Below are 27211 nucleotides of genomic sequence, written 5' to 3' on the forward strand. Positions count from 1 at the left end.
TCAGCGAGAGTTGGACAGAATAATAGAGCAGCTCCCAGAACCTTTATTGCTTTTAGGTGACTTCAATGCCCATAGTACATTATGGGGAAGTAGGGACACTAATTCAAGGGGCCGACAGATCGAACAATTAATGGAAGATCACTCTATTTGTCTCCTTAATACTGGAGAATACACTTACTTTCACCAGTCAACTAGAACCTTTCATGCAATTGATCTGGCTTTTTGTTCTCCATCTTTACTACCTTTCTGCTCTTTCAGTGTAGGAGAGAATCTCTACGATAGTGACCACTTCCCAGTCATTGTAAATATTAGAGGGAATTCAAAGATCTCAAGACAACCATGCTTACTTTACGATAAAGCTGATTGGGATCTTTTTTAATCTTGTGCTGTGCTGACTGAAGAAATGGTCAACGATGTGGACATTAATATTGCAGTAAAAATGATCTCTGATACTATTGTACAAACTGCTGAACTCTGTATTCCGAAGTCCTCGACAAAGTTCCCAAAGTTCCCTAAACCCTGGTGGAGCAATGATTGTCATAAAACTTCGAGAGAGCAAAAGAAAGCTTGCCGTATCTTTTGCCGATATCCAACACTGGAAAATCTTCTTGCCTTTAAAAAAGCTAAGGCGAATGCAAGAAAAATGAGGCAGCAAAGTCAGAGAAAATCATAGGCAGCCTACATGTCCACTATTACCTCTTCAATGTCTAGCAAACAGGTTTGGGAAAGAGTCTGCAAAGCCTCTGGACTCTATAATGATTATTCCTTTTCTGTTCTAGAAAAAGATGGAAAGTGGATTAACACTAGATAAGAAATAGCGGATGCTTTAGGTGATACATTTGCTGCTCTATCTGGCACTAGCAATTACTCAAAAGAGTTTCTGCCCACAAAGATGCACTTGGAAAGGATTCAAATCAACTTTTCAAATCCTAATGCAGAATCTTATAATAAAGATCTCACCATGTTTGAATTAAGAAATGTAATATCTCACACTGATAGAACTTGCTCTGGTCCTGATGGCATAAGTTATCTGATGATAAAGCACCTGCCCTATGAATCTCTAGTGGTCCTTCTTGCTCTGTATAATAAGATATGGAAGGAACAAATTTTTCCTACTGCCTGGTGCAGGGCCTTTTTATTCCTATAGTAAAACCCAGCAAGGACCCGAAAAATCCTTTAAATTATCGCCCCATCGCGCTCACTAGCTGCCTTTGCAAGATTATGGAAGAAATGGTAAATCACCGTCTCACCTACTATCTGGAGACTAATTGTTGCCTATTGCCTTACCAAAGTGGTTTCCGTAAGGGAAGATCTTCACTTGATAATGCCCTGTTTTTAGAAACCGCAGTACGCAATGCATTTGTGAAAAGAAATCATGTGGTTTCAATCTTCTTTGACATGGAAAAGGCGTACGATAGAACTTGGCGGCATGGAACTCTTCATGACCTTTACAGCACTGGATTGCGAGGTAATCTACCCATCTTTATTCAAAACTTTTTGAAGGACCGCACTTTCCAAGTCAAGGTTGGGTCGTTGCTCTCTCAAGTATTTGTACAACAAGAAGGTGTACCACAAGGTTCAGTGCTCAGTGTCACTTTTCAGCCTGAAAATTAATTCCATTTTAAGAGAACTTCCTCCCACAGTGCACGGTTCCCTGTATGTTGATGATCTGATGATCTAGTGTCAAGGTCAAGATATGAGATACATTGAGAGACAACTACAAATTGCTCTTAATAGAAACATAAAGTGGTCCAACAACAATGGTTTTAAATTTTCTAGCCAGAAGACAGTCTGCGTGCACTTCTGTCGCAAAAGAAATCTACATCCTGATGCAGAACTGCATCTTAACGGCTCTTTGATCCGTGTTGAGCCAGAAGCAAAATTCTTAGGAGTTATCTTTGACAGAAAGCTCACTTTCCTTCCGCATATCCTAAATCTAAATAAAAAATGTGCTAAAGCTCTCAACATACTGAAAGTCCTGGCTAATACCTCATGGGGAGCAGAACGTTGTTCTATGCTCCGCATTTATAGAGCTTTAATCCGTTCCAAACTTGACTATGGCTGTGTTATCTACGGATCAGCAAGACCTTCTGTGCTCCTGAAATTGGATCCAGTCCATCATCAAGCGCTACGGATTTGCTGTGGAGCCTTCAGAACATCTCCAGTCCAAAGTTTATATGTCATCTGTTTTGAACCTTCTTTGGAATTCAGACACAAGCAGTTAATTGTCCATTGATCTTCATTATAAAGTAATGTCAGAGGCCGAACATCCTGTCTGACTCATGACGTCTGGTCAGTACTGGCGTTTTTACCATGCCTGTCCTTCATGTATCCCACCTTTTGATCTTCACATTCACTCACTGATCGAAGAATTTAACCTAAATGATCTGCATCCCAAAAGCTTTGACCTTTTCGGTATTGCTCCCTGGCAAGAAATGAACATTCAACTACTTAACATTTTTGGAGAACTAAAGAAGAGCAGTACCAATATCCATTACCAACAAATTTTCCTAGAGCATAGAAGCAGTTATTCTAACTACAAAGCAATTTTTACTGATGGCTCAAAGAATCATGACCATGCCGGGGCACCTTTTGTTTGTGATAAAGAAATAAAGAGTAGTAAACTTCATAAGGCTGCATCTGTCTTTACCGCGGAAACTTTTGCCATTTTGAAAGTCTTAATCTTTATCTCTAGGCGGAATAGCAGAAAGTTCATTATCTACTCTGACTCTCTGAATGCTCTTGAATCAATAAATAAAAATACCAGCCACCTTTTGGTCTTAGAAATTTTAAAGGCACACCTCCATTTGAGAAACGCAGGTTATTATATTGCGTACTGCTGGGTGCCTGGACACGCTGGCACAAAGGCAATGAACTTGCCAATATTGCAGTAAAATCTGCTGATATTACCTCAGAAAACAATGTCTCTTTTATAGACATATGGAATTACATTAGAACAAAGGTCTTGTTCAAGTGGCAAGAATTCTGGGAATGCCAAACTCTGAACAAATTAAGGCAGGTAAAACCCAATTTGGAGTACTGGGAGTCGAGAGGGAATCAGAAGGAGGATGTACTACTGACTCGCTTACGAATTGGTCATTGCAGACTGACACATCAGTACCTCTTGAAAGGAGATAATGAGCCTATTTGTGGCACTTGCAACGTTCCTATTTCAGTCAATCATATTTTAACCTGCTGTCCTGCTTTTAGTCAGAAACGTGAATTTTATTTTAACTCTACGAATGTTAACTTAACAGATCTCATTGGAAGAAACCCTCACATCAACCTCATAAGTTTTTTAAAATACATCTCCTTTTATCATATGATTTGAACTACATTTTATCCTGCTCTACCTGTTAGAGCTTTTTTCAGTCACTTCTGCCTGGACATTTTAAAGTCATTTCTCCATTCCTTCATCAGTATTTCACGTTCATTTCATCAATTCACTTGATACTTGTTTATGCGTCTTGAATTTTACTCACCATTTGTCTGGCGCATAATAACCCTCGAGGTTTTGTGCCATTTAAAAAACCAACCAACCAACCAACAGCTTAAATTATGCCAAACTGTCAAGTTTTGTAAAAATTGCACAAGGAGTTTTTTAAAAATTAGCTTTCAAAATTTTAGCTCCTCAATGTTAATTGAATTTGATATATATTTATTAATATCTCTTTTTATTAAACCTATTTGATTCTTCTTTTCTTAGTTCGAAATTTAGGTTCATTCCAAATAAAATTTGCCCTATTTTTATGATTTATTTTTAAAATACTTTTTATAAATTTTTTTAGAAACATTTGGAATTATAACTTACAAAATGTTTTCCATCATATTAAAGTAGATATATTTCTAAGCATATCCGTGAAATACTAGAGTTTTATATTCAAAATTTTCTAAGATATACGTGAATTTTGAAATTTGGTGTATTTTTTATAAGCGATAATAACGAAAATGTGGCTTACATACTTTGTTAAAAATTATTTGAAAGTATGTCTTTTTTTCTGCTCGTGGACAATGAAAAAAAGGCAAAGGAAACTAAGGTTGTTACAAATTAAGAAGTTTACCAAATAAATTATTCTTGGCTCAAACTGGGGAAAAAAAAAAATTTGCAAAGATAAATTTTTAAATTTCTTGATAATGTTTTCACCAAAAATTACAAAATTTAATACCTAGGTATAATTTGAGTCCTAGAATCAAAATATGGAAAAAATTTGTATGTTATTTCAGGAAAAGTTTGATTTTGTGTCAAAATACCTATGTTAGAGCAATGCTATGCATAAATCGAATATATATATCCTAAGTTGTGCTTTAGAGACATGGTAAAGGGCCCACCATTGGCCGAGCGGTAAAAGTAACTGAACACTGGTAGTTCGGTCCAAGGTTTGAATCCCGTGAACGAGCTGGCTGCATGGATTTCTCCGTGTGTAATGTGTATACGAGCCAGTTTCCCTTAGAAAGTCCTCCACGAAGGCATTCCTCTCCTTAAGCAGATAGCCCTCGAGGCTTTGCCATAATCACACATGCACAGAGAGACATGGAAAATGCAATTTGAATATGTTCAATCGGCCCAGTAGAATGGGAGATATAGAACTGCCCTCACCCTTTTTTTGTGTGCAGTGTGCATATATTTTAGTTCAAAGATAAAATATGTATAGATTATAATTCATTTTAATAAAAATTATACAGTAAAATATAATAGTTAAATAATTATTATAGCAGCTATTATACAGTAATAATTAATAATGGTACTGTTGTAAAATTATGTATGTATAGTAAAATAAGCTTTTAAAATGCTCATATTTTTACCAATATATAGATAAATATAGAATGCACAAAGTTAACACAATGTTATCAAACAGTTAATTACAATTGATGATTAGCATACTATCTTAGATTATTTAAAAGTAATTTTCTGCCTCCTTTAATCTGGGCTGCTTGAAAAGAGTGAAAATAAACAGGGAAAAAAATAAGAACAGAAAAAAATTCCTAATACAGGATTCATATTCCATCCACCCTATTTTGTCAATAAAACAATCCGAATGGCACTTGCATTTTTTTGTTCATGTGTGCATTTAAACTATAATATGAATATGTGTGTTAAAAATTTAAAAACTCTGCTGAACAATGATGTTCTTTCATGCTTAAGTGCTTAAATGATGGGACTGCTAAAACTTTGAGATCATAACAGGCTAAAAAGAAAACCTTCTAATAAAACTATTATAGACAGATAGTCAATTATCTTAATTTCTGCAGATTAGTGCTCTTATCTGTTGACAAACACTGATAAAATAACTGTTAAAAATATCATATGTAATTGTTCTTTGCATAACATGATATTTATGTCTGTAGTAAGATAATATATATATTACATGTTTTGTTGAAATCTTCTGTAACATTATTTTTTTCCCTTATAGTTTAGACATTGATCCTGAAAATCTGAGTTTGAGTAAGTTGTACTTTTAAATTTTTCCTTCTGATTTTTAAAATGTACTTACTATAATGTTTAAATATAATTAACTACTATAATGTTTATTATAGTGAATAGTTTTATTAGCTTATTTTGTGCTATTTTGTTTTACTACTGCACTGTCTAGAGAACAGTCTGAAAAATCATCAAAACCATTGCTCCAGACTTCATTTTTAATATAATTTTGGAGATTAAAAATTAAAGAACTTCTAAATTTGCTATCTGTGATCTTACAAGATGTTTTATTGTAAAAACTTTGCATTATTTTTTGTATCTTTCTTTGCCAGATCATTTGACACCTTTTTCTCAAGTATGCCATGATGAGATGGTATCCATTGTGAAACGATTCTCTTTTGGGAATAGGGTAACTATTTGAGTAATAATAATCTGCATTCTTGAGAAGCCAATTTACCTTGATTGGGTATGACTTGTCAGCAGCAGAGGAATCTGGTAGTCTGTATTTTAGAGTCAGAAATAATGTCTAAATGGTCCGAACGTTTTGCCTTCAAGAAAGCTATTGCCTTTCAAGGCACTACCTTTGCTCTCTTTATCAAGCTTAACTTGTTCTATATTCTCTTTGCTAAGCTTAATAGTATATTTTAAATATGTACCTATTCATTTTTTTATAATGTTTTTCAATGGTTGTTTCCATTGCTAAAGAAACAAACATTTTTGGACAACAGTTTGATTTCAGAGTAGGCAGTTAATAGTTGAGAATATCCAGTCAAAAGCAATATCTAAGCTATAAGTAGGTTCCCAAAAGTCAGTAAGGGAGACTGATCAAAATTAGGTTCATATTGTTGCATGTGTATGAGTTTGCAATACATTGAATGCACACAGGTCTGATGATAGGGTGATAAAATTTATTTTATCAAAAAAAAAAAAAAAAGTTTCAGAGCTCTGGAAGTTTCCACAGAAATTTTCATACAAGTGTTTACATTATCACAGAGTACAATCAGTATTTACACCGAAAACTACTAAGAATGTTAAACAATGCAATGCAAAGCACATTTAAAGAGAAAGCCAACCCTGAGATATCTCAGTACTCTGAACTCATGGTGAACTAACAACTCACAACAACAACAACCAAGAGAAAATGCTCTCTCTGGTCTTGTATAATTTTCACCCAGCCACCAAGATATTTCTAGTCCATTCTGCTTCTCGAAATCACTGAAAGGCATATAAAGTCTGCAGGAATGCATTAAGTATCTTCGGTGTCATTGTGCAAAATACTGAAGGGTACCTTTTCTTTACCCTATATCTATTGAGCCAGAATTACTGCCCATTCCCCCACAGTTCAATGTTGAAACTTATGACACTCTTTATACTTGTTAGTACTGGTACTTTTTTTTTTTTTTTTTTTTTTTTTTTTTGAGGCAAACAGCAGCTACACATACAAAAGAAAAATATTTTCTTTTTTTAAAACTACAGCAACAAAACAAACAACAGTGTTAAAGTTATAAAACATTATGCAAAATTATTAAAAAATAAAGATCAAATTAAATATGTTTAGATTGCTCATGTTTTTGAATAGTTATACATGATGGAAAACAATGGAAATGTCTTATATGAATTGGACATTTCTAGCTTTACTTTCAGCAAATTCATTACTAAGGTTTTCAGTTAAAAAGTCAACCTCTATACAAACAGCAGCAAAATTTCCAAAGTGCTCCTGGCCAGTTATAATCATAAGTAATTAACTTTAATTTAGAAAACAATCTCTTTTCTGTAGCTACAGAAACTCATGAAGTTAACAATATATGTAATGCAATTGTAATGTTTCAGAATGAGTGGGCCATTTATTGTAATGTAATTGAGTGTTCTACCACAGGTGTTCTACCACAGACATCACATTTTTGTTGCAATTTTGCAGAAATTGTAGTTCATGTAAAAGTACTGTTCCATCCACATCTTTTTCGGTTTGAATAATAGTTCAGTTTAATAGTAACTGTTAATTGAGTAACGATTTTGTAAGTTAAAGCTTCATCAAGTTTTTTTTTTTTTTTTAATTAAATTGATCAGCATGCTTGCCAAAATCGTTAATACTCCACAAAAATTTGAAAACATCATAATGAGAGGATAACAGCTCAGATCTTTCATTTACAGATGAAAGAGTAATATCTAGAATTAAAATAATAATAATAATAATTCTTAATTTTCAATTTGCTGAACTTCACTGTTGTAGGAATTCCACCCCCCCCCCTTATAATTTCTGCATATTTGAATATCGCTTCTACTTCCAAGCAAGGTGGCAAGGCTTTGGCATCTACATGTATATCATTGAAGCCTTTATATGATCAATATGTCTTTAGAAAGATATTCAGGTTGTTCAGACATTTGCAAGCCTGTGAAATATGTATTTTTTAGTTTTCAGAACCTTATTAACAGCATCAACTTTACTTGGTATCTTGTACCATAACACTAACACATGTGCAAATTCATTTAAATTTCAATTAAATTTTTTTTTAACTAGAGAAGTATCCAGATGTTTTATAGTGTATCAAAATTATTTCCAGACATTTTATAAAAAGCATACTAAATTGCACTTAATGATAATGTTAGAGAGGTTCCTGCATCAATTATGTTAGACCATCAGGTATCTGACAAAGGTTTTAATGTTAAATTTGAAATGTTAATTTTCAAAAAAGACTCCGAATGGTTGAAGCAGAAGAAAAAATTATATAGCTGTCAAGCAGTTGAAAAAACGTTTATACTACATAAAACATATTGGATTTCACAGCATAGTTTATGACAAGATGCAGACTGTGGTTACAGCAAGATACAAGTATTGCTTGTGAATTAATACAAATTGTATTTTATAAATTACTAAAACTGTTTTTGTATACATCTTGATTTTTACCCTTCATATTCAAACAATTTTCATATCCTTGTCGCACATTATTATAAATATCTAATCCATAATTTTCTAAGGTTTTCAGTAAAAATGTTGATTAAACCTTTAACTTTTGTATCACTTACAGGACAGAATGTTAAAAACATTCTTCAGTATGAAATTTATTGTTTTTTAAATTAACATATATTACATAAACAGAAATTCCCTCCTGGTGGCTCACATCGGGAATGCAATTAAGTAATATAGAAAAATACTTTGCTTTTTTATCTTCATTTAAAATATTTTTTCTTATATTATTATCTATTGTTTCGTTTTAAATTTTATGTCGAAAGACAAAGGGGCATATTTTTTTTACCCTAATGATATGTACAGACATGATTGGGTCACGTTTTGCTATCATTTCTATATATTTTTCAAAATATCCATTATTTCTTTCATATAATTTGTTACTAGAGCCACAAAAGACCAAGTTTTTTTTTTTTTTTCAGCCAAAAGTTGAACTGTATAAATTATTCTTTCAATGACATGGTGCTAGTCTGTAGTTTCATTTTTTAATATATTTTGCATTTTGGAATCTATGGTTCAGTTAGTTCTTAATCTTTGTAATAAATCTGACCAGAAACATAAATTATGATATTGAGATTTACTTTTTCATGAATTTTCAAATGTTTGCTTAAGTGATCCCAATCATTGAAACCTTTTTGTTTACATAATTTAGTATTTTTAAAGGTCAAAATGTTATTGATGTCATTGACTATTTTACAACAGAAACAAAAAACTACATTTTTCTTAATTGAATATAGTAACCAATCTCCTGAACCTTTTCACCATTTGCCAAAATACAAGTGAAATATATATGAGAAAACTTACGCCCATTTTTGTTTTTAGGATGCATAGTTTTATCATAGGAACTTTTTTGACTAGTTGTTCCAGCTGCATTGGTGATAATATAGTTAGCCAAAAACCTGGAGCGATGGACAAATATGTGTCTTCTGATAATTCATTTTGCTTACTCGAACATAATAGTACTGACTGAAACATATCCGAAACTGAATCTATTGGATCCTTATTGTCTTCCTTTCCTTTTTCTGATGTTAATGGAAATGGAAAACCACTATTATCAGTAGAAGTACTGTCTTGAAAACGTTAGCTTCCAAAATAAGTTGGTAACATTTGAATTGCTCCCTCTCATTTTTGTTTGTTAAGCAAGTTTTGATAATCAGACAATTTTTTTCTTTTTCGGCCATCTAAATAAAATGACTAAAATTAGGAAACTCAAACTTTTATTTGTTTTAAACAAAAATTATTAAAGAAAATTCAAAATTTTAAATTTTATAATTACCTTAATATCAAATTTTGTTAAGTATTTATAGACATTAGATTAACTGAACTTACAGATAAAACTATGTAATTTTTTTCTAAAGTTGAATAAAGCATTATTGTAATGATTAATGTAAAGCTGAATCACATACCTTATTTTTTAATTATTTTTCGCAATCACTGTATCAGCAAATCAGGACTTATGATTACGTATATTTGGTATGCTTGGCATTTGTATATATGTATCTGTTATGTTTGGTATCACAAGGCAGATGAAGGTCACGACTGAAGAGCATCTGCGATGAGGAATAGCCGGTAGTCTTGTATTTGATATATTTGGTATCACAAGGCAGATGAAGATCATGACTGAAGAGCATCTGGGATGAGGAATAGCCGGTAGTCTTGTGGATAGCGCTGTGATAAACCAGTAAAAACAGAGGTAACTTCTTGTCCCAGTCCTGTTGTTTTCTGAAAAACACTAACAAGAGGTTATTAAGGATGGTTCGATTAAATCTCTTTACCATGCCATCTGACTGGAGATGTAAATTTTTGGTTTTGGCAATTCTGAGTAACTTGCAGTATTCTTTTATTACAGCCAATGCAGAATTTCTTCCTTGATCAGAATTTAATTGAAGAGGCACTCCAAACCTGGAAATCCAATGCTGTATCATTACTTCTACTACCATGACAGCCTCCTGATCAAGAATAGAGTACCCTTCAGGCCTTTTAGTGAAGTAATCAATGACAATGAGGATGTATTTGTTGCCATCAGCAATTCGTGGCAGCGGTTCCAGGATGTCAGAGGTGATGCGTTCAAACAGTGCTCCTCCATTGTAAACCCAATTTTCCTCAGCTGCTTTTCTTTAGTTCTTCCGCACCTGCTTAGGCATCGCAAGAGCATTGCAAGATAGGCATCATTTTTGCATGTCATCCTTTCATTACTCCAGTAGGAGCACGCTCAAACTCTGTGCAATACCTTCATTATTCCAAAATGGCCTCCTGTTGGACCGCTGTGCAATTCTGTAAGGAAATCTGGGTTTTTGGAAGTATCAACTGCCATCAGAAAGTCTTTCCATCATCCAATTCAGACTTCTGGTACAAGATGCTGTTTTGTATAAGGAGTGAGTGCCAGAAAGCAAAATATTGTTTTGTTGTCAGACTATAAATCAAAATGTTCTGCCAGGTAAATTTCCTGTTGGAGGATACCATTACATCATTTATAGGTTTAATGTCATCTGCCAACTGGTCTTTCCTGACTCCTTCGTCATTCCATGGGTCTCGATCAGCTGATGCTGAAGTAACCTGTTGTATGTTCAATTTAAGCAGGAATTTCCCTTCAACCCTGGAATAATACGGCAGCTTTCTGGGCAGGATCTTCTAATCAGGGCATTGGTGTTTCCATGTGATGATCCCATCTGATGCTAGACTGTAATGTCATATTCCAGAGTCTCATTATCCACCTGGCTATTTGACCCTCGGGTTTCTTGAAATTTAAGAGTGATGTAAATGATGCATGATTTGTGCAGAGAAGGGATTTTCTGCCATATAGATAATTATGGAGATATTCTATGGCTGTAACTGTGGTGAGCAACTCTTTCCTTGTGGCAAAGTAATTCCCATCCAGTTTAGTTAGGCACTTATTCCAGTATGCTATGACTTCTTGACCATTTATTTCTTGGGATACTACAGCACTGACACTCTCATTGCTTAAAATAATGTTTTTAATAAATGCTTTGTTGACCTGAGATTATTTCAAGATTGGAACAAATGTTAAAGGCCCCTTCAGTTTGTTAAATGCATCCTGACATTCTTTGACCTACAAGTACTCTTGCTTGTGGAGCAATTCATAACGATAGTGATGAAGCTGTACACTCCAATGTTAATTTCCCCCTCACCCCCCCCCCCCCCCCCGCTAACTGTAATTGGACTTGATATAAACAGAAGGAGAAACATTCTCTCCTTGTATGACTCACTTCTCGCGTTATGCAATAGACAAAAAACAACGCTTGTAATCATCGCTAAATATTTTTTCTTCTAATACCTAATAAATAGGTTATTTTGTGTTTGCTAATATAATGATCGTGTTCCTTTACATCCGCAGCTTGGATTACACTTTAATTCTGTTTTATTCATCTGCTCGTCTCGATTTAGCGAAGTTGTAATAGTAAACAAAAATTAACCACGAATACCTTCAACAATAGATTATGAGACTTCAACAAGAGATTATGAGCGTATGTTTACTTCAACTAAACGCATAAAATATATCGAGATAAGCTATCAATGATAAAAAATACAAAAAGATACTTTGCCATAAATTACCGCTGGATAATCCGAAAATGGAAAAGCCAAGCCTGTCTTCAAAAACTGCATAGTTGTGTACTGCGCATTCGAAATACAGAAGCAGAAATGGCTACAAGCTGCGAAAGTAAATATTCGATCATGAAACTAAACAATAACAACTATCAAGTATGGAAATACAAACTTGAAATGATCCTGAAAAAGGAAAATTTATGGGATTTAATCGCTGACGATACACCAAAAGAAATAACGCCAAATGGAGAAAATGAGATGAACAAGCACAAGCTACCATTAGTTTACTCGTAGAAGACAACCAAATCGTACATATAAGAAATAAAACGACAGCCAAAGAAATATGGAATGAATTAAAGAAAATACATGAAAGAAAGAATCTTTCCAGTAAACTTTAACTTCTGAGAAAGTTGTATACATTAAAAGCAGAAAACGAATACAAACTCGAAGAGCATGTCAACAAAATGCTCGAAATTGTAGACGAACTACGAGGAATTTGTGAAGCAATAAAGGACAGTCACATTGCAGCGCTCTTACTAAGCGGCTTACCAAAAAGCTACGAAATTCTTATTACAGCTTTAGAAGCACGCCCAGAAGAAGAACTAACGTTGGAATATGTAAAAAAGAAACTCATCGATGAATGCCTGAGAAGAAAAGAAGGCACGCGAACAGAAGAAACAACTGCCTTCAAAACGAATTTTAACACAAAATTCAAGCATTTCAATCAACAAAAATGCAATTATTGCAAAAAATTAGGACACTTAGAAAAAGAATGCAGATTCTTTAATAACCACAAAGAAAAAGATAAAAACGAAAGTAACTCATTTTTCAAGAATGAAAAGCAAATGAATAAAGGAAATTGTGGAAATAAACAGAAAACGAAAGTTGCTGTAAACGAGGATACACACGAAGATGAAAATAAATATAAGAATCTTGAGAAGACTGAGAATTACACGTTCGAAGTCACAAGAGAAAGAAAATTTCAAAACTCAAACTGGTCAGTTGACTCAGGTGCTACTTGTCATATGACCGATAACATAAACTTTCTCACTAAATTAGGTAGAAGCAAAACTGAGAAAATAACAACTGCTAATGGCACTCAGATGAAGTCCGAAGGTATAAGAGAAGGATACTTATACTGTACAGACGACGAAGATAACGAAATAGAAATAAGACTCGTAGATGTTCTGTACGTTCCTGACCTAGAAGGAGGATTGATATCCATATGAAAAATTACAAATAAAGGATTTACAGTTGAATTTGAAGAAGATATTTTCAGAATAAAGAAGAAAAGTAAAACCATAGGACTTGCTAAAGCAGAAGGAAGTTTATATACCATAGTTGAATCGCAAAGAAGAAAAGCCAAAATTGCAGCTGCAGAAAGAAGTGAAAATAGTATAGATCTTTGACACAGAAGACTAGGACACAGAGATTATGAAGCAATCAAGAGGCTAAAGAATGATGACCTGGCAACCAGAATAAGGATTGATGGCGAAGTCAAAAAGGAAAAAGAATGCGAATGCTGTATCAGAAGCAAAATGACTGAATTGCCGTATCCCAAGCTAAGCAACTATAGAGCAAAATCAATTCTAGATTTGATACATTCAGATATTTATGGACCAATCGGTGCAACATCACTAGGAGGAAAGAAATATTTCATAACATTCATCAACGATCATTCAAGATATACAATGATCTAACTGCTACCTACAAAAGATGAAGCTATCTCTAAATTAAAACAATTTGTAACCATGATGAAGAACAAATTTGGAAAGAAGCCAAAAGTCCTAAGAACAGACAATGGAGGAGAATATACAAGCAAAGAGATTGAAGACTATTTAAAGGAAGAGGGAATCGAACATCAAACCTCTGTAGCATATTCACTGTAGCAGAACAGTAGAGCAGAAAGAAAAAATCAATACTTAATGGAAATGACAAGATGCCTGCTACTCGATTCAGGACTCAAAAGAGAATTTTGGGGTGAAGCTGTAATGACAGCCACCTATCTACAAAACAGGCTACCATCGAGATCTGTTGAAAAAACGCCATACGAGCTATGAAATAATAAAAAGCTGAGCCTAAGCCATATCAGAGTTTTCGGCAGCACAGCTTATTGTCTAGTTCCAAAGCAGAAAAGAAGCAAACTAGACAAAAGTGCAGAAAAAGGAATTTTTGTTGGATATAGTGACTGTACTAAAGGATATAGGATTTACATGCCACATGCAAACAATGTAGTGATTAGAAGAAGCGTAATATTCGATGAAAACAAAAAAGAAGAAATGCCTTGTCAATTAAATGATCAGCATGAGGAAATAGAATGGCCTTTTAAAGAAAATAAATTGACAGAACCATGTTCAAATGCTACAACAGAGGAAGGAATTGAAACAGAAGAAATTCCCCTATTACCGAGAAGATCCCAGAGAACGACTAAAGGAATTCCGCCAAACAGATTTTCATACATGGCTAAGAACGAAGAAATCAAAGTTCTTAAAGATTGGCAAGAACTGCAAGCTTTTCCTACCAAAGAAAAGGAACTGTGGTTAAAATCCACGAAAGAAGAAATGGAAGCACTGAAGAGAAACAAAACGTGGGAACTAGTCGATCTTCCAAAAGGAAAGAAGGCAATCGGAAACAAAATCTGACGTTTCAGGAAATGTTATCAGATATAAAGTTCATTTAGTAGCTAAAAGATATTGCCAAAAATTTGGGTACGACGAAGCATTCGCACCAGTCGTAAAGTATACCACAATAAGAACTATCTTGGCAATAGGCAGCTCAAAAGAAAATGCACGTAAATCACTTCGATGTAAAAACACCTTTTCTATATGGAGATCTGAAAGAAGATATATATAAGAAGCAACCAGAAGGTTACATCTCTGCTTCAGAAGCAAATAAAGTCTGTAAACTGAATAAAAGTATCTACGGACTAAAACAGGCAACCAGAAACTGGAATCACAAGATAGCTGAAATCTTGCGCAAACAAGGATACGTTCAAGGAAAAGCTGATCCATGTTCCTTCACACTAATCGAGAAAAATGCAAGAACTTACATAATCGTTTATGTTGATGACATATTAGTCGCGAGTGACAAGCGTGAATCAATTCAAGAAATTGAACGAATTCTTAAAGAATATTTCGACATTTGAAATCTTGGAGAAGTATCTACATATCTAGGAATTGTAATCAAAAGAGAAAAAGATGGAAGCTTTAAACTTCATCAAGCTAACAAGATTAGGAGTATGATCAAAAAATTTGACGGAGAGTCACCAAAGAAACTAAGCTATACACCCATGACTACGAATTTTACAAAGAACGAAACCAATCAAGATGATATTTTTCCCGATAATCGGAAGTATAGGGAAGCAGTGGGAGCACTTTTATATTTAGCAACAGTATCAAGACCTGACATAGCAAATTCTGTTGGAATACTTAGCAGAAAAGTAGAAAATCCATCAACATCGGACTTGGAATGGTATCATTAAAATCATATGATATCTGAGAGGTACAATTAATTACAAATTACATCTAAAATCCAATGGTGCACCAGTCATCAAAGCTTACAGTGACGCTGATTGGGCAGGAGATACCTCTGACAGAAAATCCACATCCGGATATATATTTCATATAGGAAACAGTATGGTATCATGGGGTAGCAAGAAACAAAATTGTGTTGCTCTATCTTGACAGAATCCGAATACATCACTCTAGCCTTAACATTGCAGGAGCTACAATGGATTAGACAACTGATGGAAGATTTAGGTTTTGCTCAACAGGAAGCTAGCATCGTATTCGAGGACAATATATCATGCACAAATTGTTCCAGAAAAGAAAAAGGAAGCAGTTACACCAAACACATCGATGTGAAATACCACTATGTATGTGATCTACAAAATCAAGGAATTGTTAAATTACAACACTGCAACAGTAAAATGATGTATGCAGACATGTTCACAAAACCTTTACCCAGACAACAGCTGGAATTTTTGTTAAAAGGAATTGGCCTTACTCTGGACGGAACAGCTCATCGAGTGGGAGATTGTAGAGCAATTCATAACGATAACGATGAAGCTGTACACTCCGACGTTAATTTCCCCCTCAACCCCCGCTAACTGTACGCGTTATACAATGGACAGTAAACAACGCTTGTAATCATCGCTAGATATTTTTTCTTCTAATACCTAATAAATATGTTATTCTGTGTTTGCTAATATAATGATCGTGTTCCTTTACATCCACAGCTTGGATTACACTTTATTAAGGTAAGAACTTTAATTCTGTTTTATTCATCTGCTCGTTTAGCGAAGTTGTAATAGTAAACAAAAATGAACCAAGAATACCTTCAACATTGCTTGCCCTCTTTAAGCTTACAAATGGGACTTGAAATGAAATAAAAGTCTTTCACGAAGCACTTATAGTAGGTGCAAAGCCTAAAGAAACTTCTCAGCTGATGGATATTTTTGGGGCACTTCCATTCTTTAACTGCTGACCCTTTTTTTTTTTTTTCAATTCGTAGACACACCTTCAGAAATAACATGTCCAAGGTAAATCACTTTCTCTCTGAACAATTTACATTTGACAAGACTTAAGGTTGGCTTCCTTCAGTTTCTGAAGCACCTTTCTAATATTTTCTAAATATTCCTGAAAACTCTTCTTCGTGATGATGATGTCATCCAGGTATATCAGACAAACTTTGCAGGAAAGACCTTTCAACAAAGTCTCCTTGAAGCATTTGAGTGTTGCTAGCACATTACATGATCCAAGCGGTGTCGCCTTGAACTGCCAAATTCCTTGTCCAGTAGTAAATGCCATTTTTTCTTGGTTGTCAGGATGCATCTCTATCTACCAATATCCACTCTTTCAATCAAATGTTAAAAACCATTTGCTTCCAGAAGAAATTACCAGAATATCGACAATTCTAGGAAGAGAGTAGCTGTCTTTCTTTGTAACCTCGTTCAAACAGTGACAGTCAACACAAAATCTAGTTGAATGGGCTTTCTTTCTGGCCAGGATAGTGAAAGACGCCCATGGACTTGCTTGGTAATATCACTTTTTTGCATGTCCGTTAGAAATTTCCCTATCTCTTCCTGTTTAGCAATTGGTAGATATCTTGGATTTTACTTGATTGGTGGATGATCCCCTGTATTGATTCTGAGCTGTGTCCAACTGGTTTGACCATGTCAGAAGACAAGCGGCAGAAAACTTCTTGAATGACATGTTTGGCAGTACTCCTGTCTTCATCCCTTAGTTGTGCATTTGGCAATAACTCCGATATTAGGTTCTCTGAAAATATGGATTTTGGAGGGTTACTGTTTTATTTAATGCAGGTCCCTGGAATATAAGCTGGAACCACTTCACCTTTCCTGATGACTTTTACCTTAACAGTTACATTGGCTACTCTCATCAGGATAAAGACCCTCGATAGGTCGACGAGTGCTGAGGCTACTAATACGCCTCACTGTTACTGTTCTTAGGCTATTCTATTATACTGGAAATTTCTGTTTTCGGCTATGGATTTAGGAAGTAAAAATTCTGGTTTTGTTGGTATTGATATTGTTTTAAGCTGTGATTTGGTGGACAGATTTAACTCCTTCATCATTGATTCCGAATTGAGTTATGTTCTCAGAGGCAGAATGCATTTCATTAATTTTCAGGGTCAGGGGAAAATAATATTTCCTTAGAAAATCTAACCTGAGTATGCAAAGATCTGTAATATCTGCCAAATATGCCATGTGGTGTTACGTGCCACTTCTAAATATTATGTTAATGTTTAATTTTTCATCAATGTTGATCTGCCCCGACACAGTCTAAAGGGTAATGCAGGGTAGCATCCAGATGAGATTACCTTCCAGTTGCTGAGCCAAATCTTTTCAGAGGATGATGATGGTGGCTCATATCGATTGTCATATTGCTGGGAACTCCCTTGATATGTCCCACGATGAAGAGTCCATTACTGCTTCCACTCATTGCAGAAATCTGAAGCGCTTTAAAATGGGGTTTCTCATTATCTGGTAGCCTCGGCCCTATGAAATGGCAACTAATTAGTTTTCCTCTTTCTTGCTGGGAGCTGTGTTAGCTTCCATGCCTTGGGGAGTTCCTTCGTACGTGGCTTTCAGCACCACAGTTCCAGCATTTCAGTTTGTTGCCACTCCTGTTCCGTGTCAAGGCATTAACTTGCTTTTTTAAATCGTCTAGACGAGTAGTCAGTTGGTTCTCGGGCTCTCGGGCTTGAGCAGCTCTGATTGGGTGGTGGTCTCTATGAGTTGCTTGCTGGGCTGCCTCAAATTTCATGACATATACACCAAAGAATCCGAGAAAGCTAAGCCATGGCTATCTTAATACTATGAATTCATGATGAACTAACAACTCACAACAACATCTGAGAGATGCTCTCTCCATCATATACAGTTTTTAGTATTTTTTGCTTCTTGAAATCACTGGAATTACGATCTAGGCTAAATTATGATCACAGCTGCACAGAACATCAAGTAGTGTTTTTGAATTACTATGCCTATTATGATGCTGCAGGGACCGGAACAGAATGTCGCTAAGTATGGTGAGTTTTGACAATTTCTCGCCAAAACCATTGCCAGCTTGCCGATATCTTGGCAAATTAGCGAGATAGCTGTTTACTTAACGTTAAATAGACTTGCCCATGTATTCCTTCTTTTTTGGCAAGCTTCACTTAGATAAGCTTAAGATTTTCATGGTACGTTATACTACAGTTTACTACATACTACAGTTACTACATACAAGAAATACTACAGTTTTGCATACAATTGCATTAAAATCATCTAATTATATGTAAATTCATAACAATATTTCAATTTATTTCTCAATGCAAATTGAACAAAATTCATCTGAGTTTTAAACTTTGGGATTGGAAAATTATCTTGACTCTTGGGCAAGTCTGAGAATTTTCTAAAAATTCTTTAAGTTAGAAATTTGTATCTCATGAGCACAGTTTCCGAAATATTATTAAAGCAAATTCAGCATGATGAATTGCAATCGAATAAAAATAGAAAATAGTTATGTCTGGTTCTTGAATCTTCTGAACTTCTCTAAAATAGTAGCTGAAGAGGCTTTGATGCATTAATTCAAGACATTATACATATTACATGATGATAGAATCAATCTTTTAGGGCATCAAAACACTTACAAGCAAAACAGTTCTGGCATATCACAGTACCATCTAGTGTTCAGTTTATAACAATAAGTAGTAAAGCATCTATTGGGATTATTTTTACAGTACCACTAGCAAGGAAAAGAATGGGATTTGGGTATTGTTTTAACATGTTCTTCAAATTCTCAGGGGCATTTTTTTAATGGAGTGAAGCAATATTTCATCAGGGGTTTTATAAATATTTTATAGGTTGTAAATAAAATGGAAAACATGCATTCCCTAGGGAGTAATCATCCGGAATTACATTCAGCTGGTTAGTTATTTTAACCTCAGTTCTGTCACTTAAGAATTCCATGATAAATTTCTGTCTAACATGATTTCCAAATATTTAAATGAAGTACAAAGGTGTTATTATATTAAATATCAAAATCAAAAAACTTGTGACACAGTGTGAAAGTCAGACAAGCAGTCTTTCCTGCGTTTGCATTCGTGTTGTTTAACTGGCATTGTGTACTCAGATGCTTCGTGGCATCATTTAGTATATCTTATGACTTCTGGTGTGCAACCTTTTTTGAAGCAGAGGAGGACTGTATCACCAAATAGTCAGCATGTAGGAGTACATTTATATCCATATCTTTTCACATAGACATAAGGTAATTGGCATGTGCATTACAGAGGTAAAAAGCTGGTTATTGCACCCTGGGGAAGATCAGATTAAAGTTGTTTGTAACAAGATATAGCATTTCCATAACACATTTATGAATCAATGACCAGTAAAGCTGCTGATCCATTTTAACATATTTCCCAATACTCCAAATTGAAAAAGTTTCTTGAGCAGTGTTTTCCAAATACTCTTTTAAAAAATCAATAAAAATGGCAACTGCTGTATGAACATTATCTATGTGTCATCCTTTGTAATCTGATTAATAATTACAGTATGTTTCTTTAGTTGATTGATGCTCTTCAGAGCCTACTTGGGCAGGATGCATCTGCTATATGAACCTTATCTATGCCATTGTTTTGTGATCTGACTTGCAATATATTTCTTAACTGACTGATGCTGCCTAAAGCCTGCTTGGGCAGGGTATAGTAAGCCATGAGATTTGAGATACCACTTACGTCTCTTCACTGCCATTTTTTCCATTATTTTTGTGAGAATACTGATTAATGAGGAAGGTCCATAATTCTTAAGATTTCCTAGCGGATTATTTCATTCAAAATTTTTTTGTATATTCGTAGGAGTGCTGGATCATGCAACTGAGCTAGTGTGATTAATAAATTCTGAAAAATCATCAACTGCAGAAGTGCTGTCTCTCTCAGGAGACTTATTTAGAGGATTATCATTGATAAATATATCTAGTTAAGATTAGTAAAAATTAAAATAAAGTGCGATTGTAGGATCATCCTACAATCCTATCACATTATTTTTTCTGTTCTCTTCATTGTATATTTTGACTTCTTTTGATTATCCGAATAAAAGGAAGTCAATTCCTAATTGGAATTCAGGTAAGAATATTTTTTTATTGTTATTATTTACAAATTTACTCAAATGTCTTGTGTGAGAGCACAATTTCATGATGGAGACTTTCTGTTGCCTTTCCTAAAACCAGTATTCGAAATAAAATCATTAAAAAAGGTTCATTTAGCAATCAAAATCTCATTTTTTAAAACTGCATCATCATGTCTCTGCTCTTTTGCAGTTTTAAGATCTCTTGTCTTTTGGGCATTATTTCTGAGTTCTTTCTTCAATGGTTCTAATTTAGTATTTCAGAAACATTTGTACTTTGTTGTTTCAGTTTATCATATGAAGTAAATCACTTTTCAGTTAGTAATAAAATGTTATTGCATACAGACAAGTCAGAATTTTCTTCAAAATTATGATCTGTTTCTGACATCACCTAGAGGAATAACCTGCCTGCTCTTTAAAAATTCTATGAAAGTGTGTTGTTCTGAAATAATTTAATGAGTTTTTTTACCATAGTTAAATCTGTTTGATAGCCATTACATGAGTCATTAATTACTTTTCTTTCCACTGAACCTGTAACAGTTTCTCAGCAGAAACCAAGAGAAATTCAGTTTCTGCCACTGCCATAGTTATTGAGGCAAGATTGCATGAATTGAAAATAAGCTCTGAATTGGATTTGTCTATAAAATCATTAGCCCTTTTTTTTCCTCATGATTGATTTTACCTAAGTAAAATACCTTAGTAAAATGCAGCCTGTAAAATAATTTTTTTTCTGTAATATATATATATATATATTATATATATTGCAGTAGAAAAAGGTTAACTAATTAAGAATTTAATCTAGCAAAGCATGCTATTTATAAAACTTTACATTTATAATTTATAAAATAATCATAAGTATTTTTATTGATAGTTATATATATTTCTTGTCTCTATTTAGAATTGTTTTGTTTTTATTTATTTATTTCCATATAGAAATTAGAATTCCAAAACCTCAAACATTTGTGGTTTATGGATTCTGATTTCCTCTATGATTATTTATGATTTAAAATATTTGCTTCAATAGTATATTAGTAGATTTAGTGATTATTCTGTTGAAGTAATAAAATGAAGATTTCTAATTAAGTATGCATTTTACAAGAAATATTTTTAATTATTCAGTTTTTATATTTATGAATTTTAAGTTGAATGTTATTAAATTAGTTTCATTTAAAAGATAATTAAAAAAATGTTCCTTACATGGACATTTTCCGTTATAAAAATGTTATTTGCACATTGATTACTAATAAGTTTTACTGTAGGTTGGAGTCTAGGCATTTGTGTTTTTATATGCAACAATTTGTTTTTGTGTGAAGTGAAAATTTAAAATCCTTACATTTTTCTCTTTTTTTTTTTTTTTTTTTTTAATTTTCATTTTATGTGTTTTAATATTGTAGGCAAGGTGAAAAATATCCGTTTAGATGCCATCCATATGCGGGGAGTTGAAGAAATGAGCACAAATGAAATTTTCCAGTATTTCAGTGAATACGGACCTTCTTCTGTTGAATGGATTAATGATTTTTCCTGCAAGTATATAGTGTTATATTATTTGCATATTGTAATTGATGAGTATGTTGAAACGGGCTCTTTTTTCTGTTTACATGTTTCTGTAATTATTTTATATAATTAGATATGTGTGCATTTCGCATAAGGAATTATCTGTTTAAATGCAACTGCGCAAAAAAGGGGGGTACAGTTCTGTATCTCCTGTTCCACTGGGCCAATTGACGAAATTCAAACTGCATTTTTCATGTCTCCAAAGTGTGACTTAGGATATATATTATATTTATATAAAGAGTAGGTATTTTAACACAAAATATAGGTACTTTTCCGTTTCGCCGGCGCAAATCTCGCCAAGCAGACTTTATTGGCGACAACATACAGTATACACATAAAAAATATTAAAAAAATTTTAGTTCTAAGACTTTTTTATTTTGAAGGCATAAACATTTTAATATCGCTTAAAATTTTATAAAAAGCCAATAAATAAAGACAATAAATTTGTAAAAAGACATTAATTTAAGAATTTACTATGCTTTCATGGTTCAACATCCTGATTCGCCGGTTCATATCACGTGACCCCAAGCGATCTCATCTCACACAAACTATTCTACAAAAATCTAATGCTCTCAGTAATTATCTACATTAATTTCAAGTTAAATCTTAATTTGGAACACAAGTTTAAATGCAAGAAATATTTCAATGCGTACGAATAGCTTACTCAGAAATTATGTAAAACTGCAGTGCTTTACTTCGCTAATGCATTCTCATTAGAATTGATGAATTTAATCTTTGACTTTACCTTTTCTATATTTTCGGCTTCGGGTAAGCGCTGTGATTGCATCCTAATTGACATAATTACCGAAAATGGCCTTAGACATAAAACTGAACTATCTGATAAAAATTCTATGTAATTATATGCCAGTATTGAAAGAAACAATCAATCTGATAAGAAAAAGTTGCGACTTGTTTTGAAAATGAGGCGTAAAAGGTTACCAGCGAGAATATTCCATTTGGCATCAGTTGTACCATTATTGGCGACTTTATCGCTTGCGTCGGCAAAAGGGAAAAGTACCAAAATATATTATATTATTCTAACAGAGGTATTTTAATATGAAATTGGACTTTTTCTGAAATGGCATGCTAATTTTTTTCCATATTTTGATTCTACGACTAATTATGTCTAAATATTAAATTTTGTCAAATTGGTGCAAAATTTACAGAGAAATTCAAAAATTTATCTTTCCGCATTTTTTTATATTTGCACCAAGAATAATATACTAGGCACACTTTTTAATTTATAGCAACCTATCTTCCTTTCCTTTTTTTCATTGTAGATGAGCAGGAAAAAGCCCTCATGCTTTCAAATAATTTTAACAAAGTGCGTAAACCATATTTTGTGTTATCGCTCAAAAAAAAAAAAAAAAAAAGGCCAAATTTCAAAATGTGCCAATATGTAAATTCATATATATCATAGAAAATTTTTAATAAAAAACTCCAATATTTTGATGGTAAAAGTTTTATAGATTAAAATTCAAAAAAATTTTTTTTCATTTATAAAAATTATTTAAAAATACAGACTTTAAAAATAAATCATAAAAAATGGGCGAATTATGTTTGGATTAAGCCTAAATTTTCAATTCTGGAAGGAAGAATCAAGTAAGTTTAATAAAAAAAGAGAAATTATTAAATATATATCAAATTCAATTGATATTGAGGAGGTAAAATTTTGATAACTAATTTTTTTACTCGTGCGATTTTTACAAAACTTGGCAGCTTGGCATAATTTCAGTCATAGACTTGATATATGGAAAAAAAATTGGCATGTCATTTCAGAAAAAATCCAATTTGGCGTCAAAATACCTATATTAGAACAATGTTATGTATAAATCTAATACATATCCTAAGTAGTGCTTTTGAGACATGAAAAACGCAAGTTGAATTTTGGCAATTGGCCCTGTAGAACAAGAGATATAGAACTGTCCTTTTTTTTTTTTAGTCCAAAGGGGCAATTTGTCCAGAAGGACTATTAATTTCATTTTGGCATTTTGCATTGGTTCAGTATAAATGTCTGTTCACTTTTCAAATTGTTGCCAACAAATATTATAGCCCTGTATATTATATTTAAAGAAATTAAAAATGAAAAATCTGCATAAATGTATGTACGTTTACAAACTTACTGATTTCAAAGCTAGCAATGGCAGTACAGGGGGGGGGGGGAAATTATCTCCAGCATGCAAGACTGTATTGAAAATTCTAAAGATGTGCTCATTTAAAAATTATTTTTCGATATTGCTGTTGAACTGAATTTTATGCTTTAAGTGTAAAGAACATGATATTTTGATATTTAATAAAATAACGCACAAACCGTAAAAAAAAAAAAAAAAAAAAAAAAAAAAAACCTTTTTGGTGTAATGTAAAAATCTTTTTTTTTTTTTTTTTTTTTTTTTTTTTTTTTTTTTTTTTTTGGTGTGTGTGTTTGTGTGTGTTCTTGTTGTTATTGTTCAGTGTACATAATAGAAATTTAAGATATGACTTAAAAGGGATGGTGCTAGTGTTCATGATATTTTTTTTCAATAAATAGAGAGGTAATTATGGACTTTTAATTAACTTTTTTTAATATATTATGGCATGACCATGTAATAATTTTGTTGAAGCAGTGCAAGACACAAAACAGCCCCTTGTTTCAATTTTTATAGCTGGCAGGGGCTAGACAAAAACAAGTGTTAAAAGAAGGAAAATTATATTATTGTAATAGATTAAGAAAAATGTTAGTTTCTTTATTTTTCAATAAAAAGATACACTTTTAGTACTATCATTTAATAAAAGTTTTAATGTGAATACTGCTGGATAGAAACTTCACTTTCATTTTTCTGCAAGTCCTTGCATCACCTGCAAGTTTATGAATTATATAAAGTATAATTATGGGATGTCATTCCTCAAAATGATTTATTATAAGATTTTGCTATTTTTAAGACAGGAAGAGGAAATAGAGTGAAAAAAATATTTTAAGGGCTATTATGAATTAAAATTAAATCTATATAATTTTAAAGAGAGTAGAACAAAATATATCATCTTGGTTTTTTATTATATTTTATTTATTTATTTATTTTTGGTGCTTTCTTTATGTTGTAGCTTGCCAGCATGAAGAACGCTTTCAGTAAATTTATATTCTTTTTTAAAATTACTTAATCAATTTTGCTTCATGTTATGTTGCATATAAGTTAGTTAAATATTCTTCAGTAGTTAATTAAATATTCTTCAATTTTTTCAATATATATGGGAAAGCAAATAATAAAAATTAAAAATGTGAATTTAAAATATTCTTTTTACGTGTACATAAAGCTGTTGTAGACATATATATGTTACCAGCACTGTATCAAACACTGGTGATATATAAAATGATGATATGCTCAGGCATTTTTAGGCAAAGTATGAAATATGAGAATTATTTGAATATGTTACATACTTTCCCTAGGCATTGAATGTAATACCTAGACATCATATGAAATGACAAATGCTAAAGCAAAGTATAAATAGAAGGTCATGATAAAGCTTTTATTTAAAAAACATGCATTTGCAGAAATGTAAATAAAAGTAGGAAAAATAATAAAAGAGTGCCATTAAAAGTCTTTTATTCAAAATATGTAAAGAAAAATGGAAGTTATTTAAAACAAAGTTTCTGCTTTTAAAAAAAATTAATAAAATGTGAACCTACTTGTTGCATCAAGAAAGGAAATAATTTTATTTTTAATAGTCCTTAATTTTATCTCTTGTAAAAAGGCTGTCCAACTGGTGGTCCTTGGGCCGTACACGGCCTGCCAAATTATTTTTACGGCCCGCAAGTGCATTTTACTGTGAATAAATTTATGTTACTAAATTATTATTATTATTAATATTAAAATTATTTTACTATGTGAAAATTTAATTTGAATTTAAAGTAGGTACTAATTAGTTAGCGTAATTATATTTGTGGTTGGTTGTTGTTTATCTATGGTTGGCGCACGTGATGCGCACACTACCCTGAGCTATTTGGTTGATTCATGCAATCGTGCGAGTGCAGTTTTGTCAAGAATTTGTTGAGAGGTGACTGTGTTATAATATTATTAACTTAATTTCATATTTATTTATTAATTAAAATAATTATTGAATATGAGTGCTACTAATAAAAGAAAAATAGATTTCGATAATCGAGAATTTCAAGATCGCTGGGAGATAGATTATTTATTTATTCTGAACAAGAATGGTAAACCATAGTGTTTGGAATGTTTACAAATCATAGCTGTGTGTAAAGAATATAACTTAAAGCGCCATTATCTTTCCATGCATGAAAAAAAGTATCATTCGTACACACGAGACATGAAAATACCACTAGTGAAAAAAATTAAAAAGCAGCTGGATCACCAAAAGATTTGTTTTAATCAAGAACCAAAATTTCAAGAAGCATCTGTAGCTGCATCGTTTGAAGTTTGTTTAGAAATAGTAAAGGCTAAGAAGCCATTTTTGGATGGAGAATTCATTAAAAAATGTGCCATAAAAATGGCTCAAGCATTTAATGACAAAGAAATGTTAAGAAAATTTCAAACAATATCACTTTCTCTCCAGACTGTAAGCCGACATGTAAACGAGATTAGCATGCATGTCACTTATAAATTAGAAAATCTAATCAATAGTTGCTGCTATTTTTCGGTAGCATTGCATGAAAGCACAGACATTTCCAATACAAGTCAAATGCCCATCTTCTGCACTTGCGCACATGCATATGCACAGTCGTAAAGGTCTTACGTGCACGCGTAAACGCCTATGCGCATGTGTCAACGCGGCGCATGCGCAGAAAGTTTTTAGCTTTGAGGTCCGGATTACGGGTGTCCAAATTAACGACTTTTGACTGTACTGGTTTTCTTTAAACATATGCAGCAGGAAGTAGAAACAGGAATCTCTTTGGTAAGGATGTCTTCATCATCATTTTGGTTTCATCTGTCATCTACAATCTTATCCATGTTTATTTAAACAGACTCATTTTCTTGCATAAGCTAATTTGTTTCATCTTTTTGCATTGTTTGTACACTTTATATTATTTTTTCTAGCTATTTCTTTGTATTTATAGGGTAGAGAAAACATTGTGAGACCAGCTTTAGGT

The 27211-nt window shown here is 33.0% G+C and overlaps 1 protein-coding gene across 4 annotated transcripts in view; it reads left to right on the forward strand.

Annotated features, from left to right (window-relative positions):
• Positions 1–27211, forward strand: part of LOC118185835 (nuclear cap-binding protein subunit 3-like) — an 84172-nt gene that overhangs the window by 32137 nt on the left and 24824 nt on the right. For all 4 annotated transcript variants that reach the window (XM_035355754.2, XM_035355752.1, XM_035355753.2 and 1 more), the window contains exons 4-5: positions 5412–5443; positions 21969–22097. In XM_035355754.2, the coding sequence (XP_035211645.1) occupies positions 5412–5443; positions 21969–22097 (161 nt within the window). The remainder of the gene's footprint in view (positions 1–5411; positions 5444–21968; positions 22098–27211) is intronic.

This window comes from Stegodyphus dumicola, chromosome 9, assembly GCF_044657685.1.
Source record: "Stegodyphus dumicola isolate Sdum_Otavi_A_Nest chromosome 9, ASM4465768v1".
NCBI classification, from domain to species: domain Eukaryota; kingdom Metazoa; phylum Arthropoda; class Arachnida; order Araneae; family Eresidae; genus Stegodyphus; species Stegodyphus dumicola.